At 58.1% G+C, this 10,108-nt stretch overlaps 1 protein-coding gene across 1 annotated transcript; it reads left to right on the top strand.

Annotated features, from left to right (window-relative positions):
- The first annotated feature begins 1,981 nt into the window (after positions 1 to 1,981).
- OSR1 (odd-skipped related transcription factor 1) lies at positions 1,982 to 9,168 on the top strand. Its single transcript, XM_060027626.1, is given in 4 exon segments — positions 1,982 to 2,165; positions 6,674 to 7,373; positions 8,120 to 8,231; positions 8,233 to 9,168. Coding segments are annotated over 3 exon segments (981 nt in total). The 5' UTR covers positions 1,982 to 2,165; positions 6,674 to 6,705; the 3' UTR covers positions 8,434 to 9,168.
- Positions 9,169 to 10,108: the final 940 nt, after the last annotated feature.

Below are 10,108 nucleotides of genomic sequence, written 5' to 3' on the forward strand. Positions count from 1 at the left end.
GAAAAAGGCAAGTGAAAGATGGAGGAAGCACAGTTGCACTGGGTGTCGTTCTGAGCAAGAGAGGTACACCCCAGGAGGCTCCATCCTACCTGAATGTCCTCTTCCTAGGGGCCGTTTCCTAAGTGGTCTGGACAGCCAGATGGCCCACTGCGGCGGCCTCTGTGGATTCTTTCACTGCTGGTAATAAAAGGTGCCAAGCTTGGTCTCCTAGGAGAGCCTGAGCCTTGTGCACACCGATTCCCTGGCGCGAGGTGGAAGCCGGTACTGTCCAGGAATGCCCTGCTGGACTTGCCCTCCCAGCCTTCCTTGCTCTTGGCACTTGCTGCCTTGGAATCTCAGGGGAGGGAGTGATCTCAGCTCCTTCTGTTCCCAAGGGGCCCCCCAGGGGGCCCCCCAAGGGCCAGAATGTCGCTCCATGCTGGAAGTTGCTAGGATTCCAGCTGCACAGACAAACTTACATGGGTCCCTTACTCTAGCACTAACCTGCAGGGGGTGAATGCAGTCCCCTGGGGCAAAGACTGCATCCCTTTTTCCTCCTCCCTGCCCAAGACAAAGTTACCTAGGGGCTGGAGGCCAGGTTCTGTTCTAAAGGCCTGGGGGTAAGACCAGGGTGTCCTCCAATTATTCCTTTTTGGGGGGGCATTTCCACTACCGTTTTCCTAGGTCAGGGAACCAAGAGTCTTAAAAAAAAAAAAGAAAAGTCAGCTCAGACTTGCAGACTGAATCTGGACAGAGTGGCAGCTTCTTCCAGACACACAATACCAATATGCTAGAGACCCACTGAGGCCAGGATCCAGTCTCCAGATCTCAGAGGGGTCATTCAGCAGCAGTCTTGGGGGCAAAGCCCAGGAGTGTAGGGGTGTGAATCTGGACTCACCCAAGCCCCAGAAACCAGCCCCTCCTCCGGACCCAGGGCTGGCTGTTCCAGAGAGATGGCGGGGAGGGATCTGGGCTGGGGTCAGCTGGAGGTCAGCTCTCAGAGCCAGGCAGTGAAGAAGGTACAAGTACTCTCCTTCTTAAAGCATAAGCAGTGAAGACAGAATTTCTTGCAGCCAGAACCCTGACCCTCACTTAGATCACAAACTCCACCTGAACCAATCCCTTGGACTCAAAGGTCCTGGAGCTGAAGAACTTTTCAGCTTGAGTCGCGTGCCTGTGCAGCTCATCCTCCAAACTCTCACCCATCCTCCTAAAATAAATGAATACATGATTAGAGGGTGTGAATCCCAGAAGGTTTGGGGTCCTCGGGAAATAACTTTCTTGACTCCCTGCCCCATCCTCCGCCTCTAATCTTTCTAGCGAACTCCGCAACACAGGGTTTGGGGTCACCCATAGGCATTGGGGTCTGGGTTACCGCTCTGGCGCGGAGCACTCTCGGATGTCCAGGAGATGCTCCACGCCAGAAGGGATTCTGGGAGAAGAGGCTAGTCAGCAGGGGCCGAGGTGCGCTGGAGCCCAAACAGAGGCGCCAGGATCCCGACGCACCGCCCCCGCCTACCCCGACCTTGCACAGGCTGTGTCCTAGGCTCCAAGGCAGGGGACTGCGAAATGCGCGGTTTCAGCCCGGTTTCATCAGCTAGAGGTTGTTTTTCCTCTAGCGCGCCTGGGGGGATCTCGTGGGCCTAACAACGCAGAAAGGGTCGCACAGGACTGAAGAACAGGGGACGCAGTTCCCGGGAGGCCGGGGCCAAGCGAGCGCCTCTGCCACAGTCGGCTGCCCGGGTCAGCAAAACTTTCTCTCTCAGTGCGCATGCGCAGGGCAGGATGGTTAGGGGGCAGGGGAGGGAGGGGAGGAATCCTGAGGCAAGGGGAGGGGGGAGGGGGAGAGGGGAGGAGAGGGGGGAGGGAGGGAGGAGGGAGGGTGGTGGATTAAAATAAGTAGGCGGCTCGGTGCTAAGGGGTGAGTGAGTCGGAGCTCGGTCTCTCCCCAGTACGTTCTCAGCCGCACCGGGTTCAGACCCAACGTAGGAGCCCCGAGAGAAGTTCACCATCCCTGGGCGGACAGGACTCCGGGGCCGCTGAGCGCTCCCGCGTGTCGGGCGCTCGGAGTCCCCGCAGCCGGAGAGGGGCCAGGACGCTGTGGAATCTAGCGCTTCTGGCTTCCCGGGTCCCCCGCAACGGGAGCCCCAGAGACGCGCGCAGCGCCGGGACCGCAGCGGAATAAGGTAACTGCAGCCCTGGGCGCCCGGGCTCGGCGAGGGGAATGCGGGCAGGACTCCCGGGTCCCCTGTCACCGATCGGCGGGTGTCTCCTCTCTCTCTGTGTCCCAGAAAGAAGCTCCTCTCGCCAAGCGAAGGCTGCAGGACCATTGTGAAAGCGAGAGAGCAGCTGCAGTCCTGGGCGGTTGTGGGTGCTGGCTCAGGGGCTTCGCGTGAGAAGTCCTCGGCCTCTGACCCCGGGGAAATGAGGGGGCGGGTCCCCACTACTGCCCCCAGCGCGGCCGGGCTTCGCGGAATCCCAGGCGAGGTGCTCGCGGACTTCGGAAGTCAGCCTGTGGCCCCCCCCTCTAAGAAACCGAAGCAACTAAAGCGGGCACAGACTCTCCCGAGACGCGCGCCGAGCCCAACCTGACCTACCTTAGCTGACGAAGAAGGAAGAGGGAGCGGATGGATGGCTACAGCCGCAGGCGCCCGCGCCAGGGACAGGTGCATGCCCCCGCCGGGTCGCGCTTTCGTGAGCGTTTGTCTTTTGCCGAGTTGCGCTCAGGTACGAGGCCGGCCCGACCCGGGAGCGCAGGGCCGCGTGCCTGACGCCGCCTCGCACTTGCGCTCTGCTTTCGGGGTGTTCTCTATCCGATGATTGCTCTGTGTGGTCAAGGCCTGGAGCGTAACCCGCGACTGTCCCGGTGCAGGGGAGCACGCAGGGGGCGCGAACACTACTTCCCAATCAGAGACCCGCACGTCGCAGTAGCGGAAACACTGTGGAGCCGCGGATGTCCTCAGTTTCGGGCTTGGAAGGGAAGGATTCGTTTGCTCCCGTGCCTGTCTCCCTTCAGGAGAGAAGGTGGGAGCCGGAGAAGAGAGGGAAAGATGTGACGGACTGCCTGCTGAACTAATTTCTCCCCCAAAATTTCTCTGATAAGAGGAATGAAAACCCACATCCAGTCGTTTTTCAGCATCTCGGCCAGTAGCGGGGTAGGCTCTTGGAGTATAGTGTAGCTGCTGAGGGTTTCTTTGTTGCCACAATTTGGTAAATTTCACCCGGGTTAAGAGCTGCGCGCTGGCTCTTGGGAACAGAAACCACGTGCAAGGCTAGTTAATCTCTCAGGTTCATGGCCTCCTAGAGAAGAGAGGGGCTGGCAAGGACGCGGGGGGCGGGGGGAACGGATGGAGGGCGACCAGTGAGTAGATGTTCTATCCGAGGTTCCAAGAAGTAATTGCGATTTCAATAAGACTGGGGAGCAGATCGCTGAGGATGCAGCAGGCGTTTAAATGCAGGGGTGATGGCCGCGTAGCCGAAGGGTTCGTTCGATCTCGTTCGTTGCGAGAATTAAACAGAAGTGTCCCGTGCTGGTCAGTCCTTTCGCCAGGGGTCCGGACGCCGGTCACCACACGTGATGGGGATTCTGTGTCAAGGATGATTTTCTGGGGCTGATGCTAGACTCCTCCAGGCGCAAGCTCATGGAGCTCGCTCTGTCCTCATTAATGCAAGCAGTTAACTCGCTCACGCTCAATTAGCCCCGAATAAACTACTTTAATAGACTCTGCACACTTCATTAATGCCCAGCATAGGGTTGGCTGCAGACCCGGGACTGGCGCTCTGTCGCACGAGGGAAACAGTGTCTGCACAGCGCGGGGATCCGGGCTGGGAAGCGCGAATGGCGTTTGATGCGCGTGGTCAGCACCCTTACCCGCACCTCCAAGGTCCCGAGGTCCTAGCTCCTTACCGAGTGGATGCCTGGCCTCGGGCCTGGGGAGAGGTGTTTTCTCTTGCTTTTAAAGATCTAAAGCCTTCACGCTGGGGTTCCGGTGTCAGGGCAACGGGAGCCAGCGGGGCCGGGCGTTTGCTCATCCTCTCTGGCGGGACAGGGGAGTGTGAGACTGTGTTTTTCTCTTAGCTGACTGCCTGAAACCGAATAGTGAATTCGGCCCATTCTTGGGACTACTAGTGTAGAGAGCCACGTTTCGAACGAATTTCGTCCCCGGGAAAATCGTTGACGAGGGCCTGGGGAACCCTGCCCTCGGAATGTGGCAGAAAATAAACTGACTGCGCCCCTGAGAAAAAGAAATTGAGTGTCGGGGGAAGCGAGATTGGGCAGATAGCCCGTTAAGGTTGGCTCCCAAGAGCAGTGTCGGCTGCAGGCGCCCGCTCCCCTTACCGAGCCCAAGGGCTCTGCTCCTGGGGGTGGGCGAGGAGAGGCCAGGTTAGTACACGAGGGATTGGTGGGATCCCCGACCCTGCACGGAGCCGGTCCGGGCTCGGGTGCAGCCCAGCGCTCTGTCGCCATCGCCGGGGGTAGGCCGAGCACTAGGGGAGCAAGTGGAGGCCCGGGCGGCGCCCTGCGGGCCCCGGGGAGCCAGAGATAAGGATCTGATTTCCAGCGCAGGGAGGGGAAGGAGAGGTGACAGCAAATCAAAGAGCACTCACCTCGCCTAACTCTTGGGCAGACCTTTGAAGTCGGCGAGTCGTCTCCTTTCTCCCCCCTCCCCCTTCCCAACCCAAACAGGCTCCAGCTTTCTCTCTGGCCCAATTCGTATTTTGCTTCGCCGTGTCTCAACGCTGTAGGAGGGTCTCGGGTTGTCCCTGGCGCGACCCGTGATCGACGCAATGGAGAACACTGCTGCGGAGGCCAGGGCTCCGCCGCCGGGGTCCTCGCTCCGCACTCCCACCCAGATTTGTGCCTCCCTGAGCTCCAGGCCAAATAAATTGCTGCGGTCCGACTTGGTTTTCATTCGATTTAACCTGCGTGAGGACATCTCTGCTGGCTCTCGGGGTTTTGCTCCCTCCACCCCCAGCAGAGGTTCTTTCCTTAGGGCCCACCACACCGAGAGTGACCTTCCCCAACAGCTTCGAGGGGGGAAGGGCATCTAGGTCAATATTGTCCTCAATTCTCCTGGGAACAGCACAGCACTGCCCTCACATTAAAAGCTTCCCTGTAGTGGAAGGCAGCCTGAGCCTGAGGGGCCTGGGCTGAGGGTAAGCGAGGCTTCAGAAGCTGTCTGGGTGGTGTCAGTGTGTGCTGTGAAGGAGGGAACAGAGCAGGGGCCTGGGAAGACCAGGGATGCGGACCTGCTGCAGGTTGGAAAGATCTGAGGAAGAGGAGAGGGGAAATAAGGAGTAAAGGGAGAAGGGGGAGGCAGGGGACTGAGACAGGCAAGGAGAAGCGGGTCCCAAGCACCTGCTCCCCAGTGACTTCTTGAGATGGAGTTCGGCACTTGAGCGTCCCAGGGTCTTCTGTGTAATTCCACCTTTTTTTCTCCCTGTTTTTGCCTCCACTGGACAGACCCGAGTTAGGAGTGTCTGGGAGGCACAGACCTAAAAGGTCTGTCTGCCGAGTCTAGACCTGTCCACGGAGGCTAGGGACCCTGACCAAGAGTCAAGAAGGCCAGGAGACTGTTTGTCACATCAGCATGACTCCCCTTTGGCTTTGCTCAAGCTCCCTGGCCTTGCATTTGGAGGGTGCGTAGGCCACAGCAGCTGAGGCCCAGCCTCAATGCTCTTACTCATAGGCAAACCCATCTGCTGGGGAGGGGGTGCTCACCACACGCACAAACATCCCGAGAGCCCCAAGACCCTGCCCCCCTTTCCTATGGGGTAGGGAGGGCACTGAAGCCCCCTTGTACATGACTGCAGATGTTTGAGTGAGTAAATAAATGTGGCTGTTAGCGTCCTTGCTGAAACAAAGGTGATCCCCAAGGGCTGCGGAAGGGAGTCAGTCCGCAAGGAGCTGCAGAGAGGGTGGTGTCAAAAGGGCTCGTTAATAGCGATACAGAAAAGCAAATTTGAGGTCAACGTTGAGAGTTGTAAGGAGAAACATGACATGGCTTCTAGAAGCCAAGTTGATGGTCAGCTAGTACAGCTTAATGCACAGGAGCTGGGAGATGTGCAGATTCGTGGGCGTTTGTACGTGTGCTGTCTGTGGAGCTCTTTGTAGGTACGGTGTGATCCCGTGTGTGTGCGAGCGCTCCTCCCTGCATTTTGTTTAGTAGCACAGTACTGCTTGTCGCAGTTTATCTTTGCACCTTGTTGTCAACTCTGCTTCAGAATGTGTGAGTCTGTGTTTATCTGTCAGCATGCATTTCTGTATTTGTTTATCTGCACATGAATGTGTAAGTGTGCTTCCAAGTTTCTGTTATCTTTACAGGAGAGTGTAATTCTCTGTTGACTCAGGCTTGCCTGGATGTAAGTCTTTACAGGACAGTTTCCCTGTGCTTATGCCTTTCTCAGTGTCATGTACACTGTGGACTCATTTTAAGTTGGTCGCATTGCATAGGATTTAGTTTGGTTTCTGTATCAAGTTGTGTGTCTCTGCTGGAGGCCATTGGGAAGGAGTCCTGCAATTTTGAGGGTTCCTGTCTTCTCGGTGAGGGCAGTGAGCTCCATGGGTGGGGTCTTAGGTTCCCAGCTCTGGCTCTGGGGGACAGAGAAGGTGTGGCTGGGCTGGAACTCAGAAGGAGGGCACTTACCTTGAACTTGTCTGTTCCTCTCCCCTCCCCTCTTCTTTTCCTTGCAGATCGAGATTGAGAACATACTGCAACTACGGCCATGGGCAGCAAAACCTTGCCAGCACCGGTGCCCATCCACCCATCTCTGCAGCTCACCAACTACTCCTTTCTTCAGGCAGTGAATGGCCTGCCCACAGTGCCCTCGGACCACCTGCCCAATCTGTATGGTTTCAGTGCGCTGCATGCCGTGCACCTGCACCAGTGGACGCTGGGCTACCCCGCGATGCATTTGCCGCGGTCCTCTTTCTCCAAAGTGCCCGGCGCCGTGTCCAGCCTGGTGGACGCGCGCTTCCAGCTGCCCGCCTTCCCCTGGTTCCCTCACGTCATCCAGCCCAAGCCTGAGATCACCGCTGGAGGCAGCGGCCCCGCGGCGCTCAAGACCAAGCCGCGCTTTGATTTTGCCAACCTGGCCTTGGCGGCCACGCAAGAAGATCCGTCCAAGCTTGGCCGGGGAGAGGGTCCCGGGTCCCCCGCCGGTGGGCTGGGTGCCCTCCTGGATGTGACCAAGCTGTCCCCAGAAAAGAAGCCCACGAGGGGACGCCTGCCTTCCAAAACCAAGAAGGAGTTCGTCTGCAAATTCTGTGGCCGCCACTTCACTAAGTCCTACAACCTCCTCATCCATGAGCGGACGCACACGGACGAGCGGCCCTACACCTGCAACATCTGCCACAAAGCCTTCCGGAGGCAAGACCACCTACGAGACCACAGGTGCGGTACTGCGGGTGGCCCAGAAGAGAGCTGGCTGTCTGCTTCTGTCCCACCAGCCTCCTCCCTAATGCTGAGTTTCAGGAGACCCACCCCCTACCAAGTCCAAGCCTCCTAAGTTTCTGGGATTCCCCCAGATCGGGAAGGAAACCAACAAAGCTCAGGGATGGGTTCCTGGAGCATGGGTGGAGAGAACATGCAAGGAATAGGACCCAAGCTCCAGACAGGCATGCACAGCTTCCTCCATCTGCAGCGCTGTGCAGTAGAAGTTTCTGCGATGATGAAAAGTGATACGTGGCACAGATGACAATCAAGCGCTTGAAATGGGCAACTTAGTGTAGCTGAGAAACTAACTTTTCAGCTTTACCTGATTTGAATTTTAATAACCACATGTGGCTCGTGATTACTGTTTGGGACAGCACAGCTCCAGCAAATATTCCCACCCAGGTCCCTTCACTCACCTTCGGTGTTGACTCAGGCCTTATAAGGCCATGCTGGGCCCTGGTTAGGAAGGCAGGGGTCGGCCTAGCTGGATCTGTGCACGGCTCAGACGGAGGTGTCTCCTTCACCTCCCTACTCTATCCCCAAACTCGGCACTGCCCTGCTCCACACTAGGTACTCCCAAACCTCCTTTCTTCTGAGGGCAAGCTCCTCATTGCAGTGGGAGGGGATCTTGGATAACTATTTATAATATTTATAACATTGTGTCATTTTGCAAGGGTTAATTCTCGGTCTGTTTTTGCCCTCAGATATATTCACTCCAAAGAGAAGCCTTTCAAGTGTCAAGAGTGCGGGAAAGGATTCTGCCAGTCCAGGACTCTCGCTGTCCACAAGACGCTACACTCACAGGTGAAGGAGCTCAAAACCTCCAAGATCAAATGCTAAACAGAGCCTCCGGGGCACCCGGACCCTGGGTCACGCCGCCCCCTCTTCCAGAGGGACCAGAAGCCGAAGGCGACTCTGGCGGGCAGCGGGAGGGCCTCCCGGGACCTTCCCCCATCCCAAACGCGTCCCCCGGGGCCCAGGCGCACGCGGAACTCCAGAGCCCCGCCCCGGGCCGTGACCCCGGCCGCCCGGGCGGCTCCCCCAGGACGCGGCTAAACTCTTGGCCAAAAGGAGGTACTCACGTGGCGGAAGGGAAACTGCATTAAAAAAAAAAAAGAACGAAAGCTTCGCGGAGCCGCAGCGGCGCCTCTCCCAGAAGTATTACTTTTTCTATTGTTATTTTATACGTTTTCTTTATTCTTTATTTTTTTTTCTTTGAACATATAAGCTTGTAACTCTGACTGCGGAGAGAGAGGGGAGAGGAAAAGAAGTTCTGTGCTCTCTCGCAGCCTCCAACCCCTCCTCCCGCCTCCAACCCCACCCCTGGGAGCCTGCAAAAGTGTAATCCCTGTATCTGCTTCAGCCGCCGGGCCCCAGGATCGCGGGGCCGGGGAGCGCCCCTCCCAGCTCCTGCAGCGCAGCGGGTCGTGGGCTCCCGGACTCCGACGGCGGGGCGAGGGCCTCGGGCCCTGGGGCTGGAGGGGGCCCGGCCTCCGGCTCCCCGGCTCCGCTGCCGCATCACCGCGAGCGAGCAGAAGGCTAGGAGCAGGACGATGTATTGCGATTGGCACTTTATGCTGACCATCGGTAACGGACATTTATCACTGGAGTTTTTAAAAATATTAAATAAACGGTTATTTTACAGGCATTGAAGGATGGGTAATTTCCCTCCCAAATGTAGGAAACTGGGCGGCTCCTTTCTTTGAGAGGAGCGGGGTTTCGCTGCCCAAGCCGACCTGTCCCACTTCAGCAACTTTCCCCTAATTAGCGTCAGCGGTTTGGGATGGGTGGAGCAGCGCTCCTCTCTCCCGGTGCTGGGCAACCGCGGACCCCGCCCGTATATATTTTCTTACTTTTCTCCTCCACTTTGGCCTTAGGGTCTCAGTATCCCCAGTCCTCATCTCCGAAGGGCTCCGAGTTTACAAAGAAGCCGAGCCTGCGGCCAATACGTCGGCCGTGAGAAATCCCAACATCTCCGGGTGTCGGGGTCGCTTAGGGTCCACCAAGGGAAGAGAACGTCACCCACCTCCCCAACGAAAAGCCTCCCTCCTGGTCTCTTGCTGCTGCACTGGGGAGGGAAGGAAGCGCCCTCACGGACTGCCTCACGCCAGTACCGTCCCCCGGGCCCCCATACGCGGCTACAAATACATAATCACCGCTGCCTCCCCAAAGCCCCCAAACTACATCCCTCCCTCTGTTAGGAGCCCCCCGACACAATTCTCTGGCTGGGGCCTGTCCCCTGCCCGGATCCCGGCTCCACGCCCGCAAAGATTCCTGCCGTTTTAAAGCCTTGTCAGGAATGGCGGGGGCGGGCGCCCTGGGAGGCCCGGGGAGTTTCGGAGGAGAAATCTGAGTCCGCCCTCCACAAGTTGAACCTTCCCTGGGGCGCCTAGTTTTCCCACAATTAGAGGCCAGGCAGCAGGGGGCTCTCCAGCTTGGGGCGGGGCGGGGCTCCCCCAGCTCCAGCATCCTGACCGCGCGGCGGCTCAGGCGGTGGCGCCCGCGGCCCTTCCCGAGCCGAGCGCAGCCTCTCGGGCTTCTGTGTCCGGCGCTCAGCGACCGCGGAGACAGCTGGGCCGAGCTTACCTGCAACAGGGACCCCCAATGCTCGGTCTGAAAAAGTGTGCCGGGGTTGCAGGAGTTAAAACGCTCTAGCCTTTCGCTGCGCCATCCTCACCTCCTCTGGGAATGCC

The sequence above is a fragment of the Delphinus delphis genome, chromosome 12, assembly GCF_949987515.2.
Source record: "Delphinus delphis chromosome 12, mDelDel1.2, whole genome shotgun sequence".
In the NCBI taxonomy this organism is placed as follows: domain Eukaryota; kingdom Metazoa; phylum Chordata; class Mammalia; order Artiodactyla; family Delphinidae; genus Delphinus; species Delphinus delphis.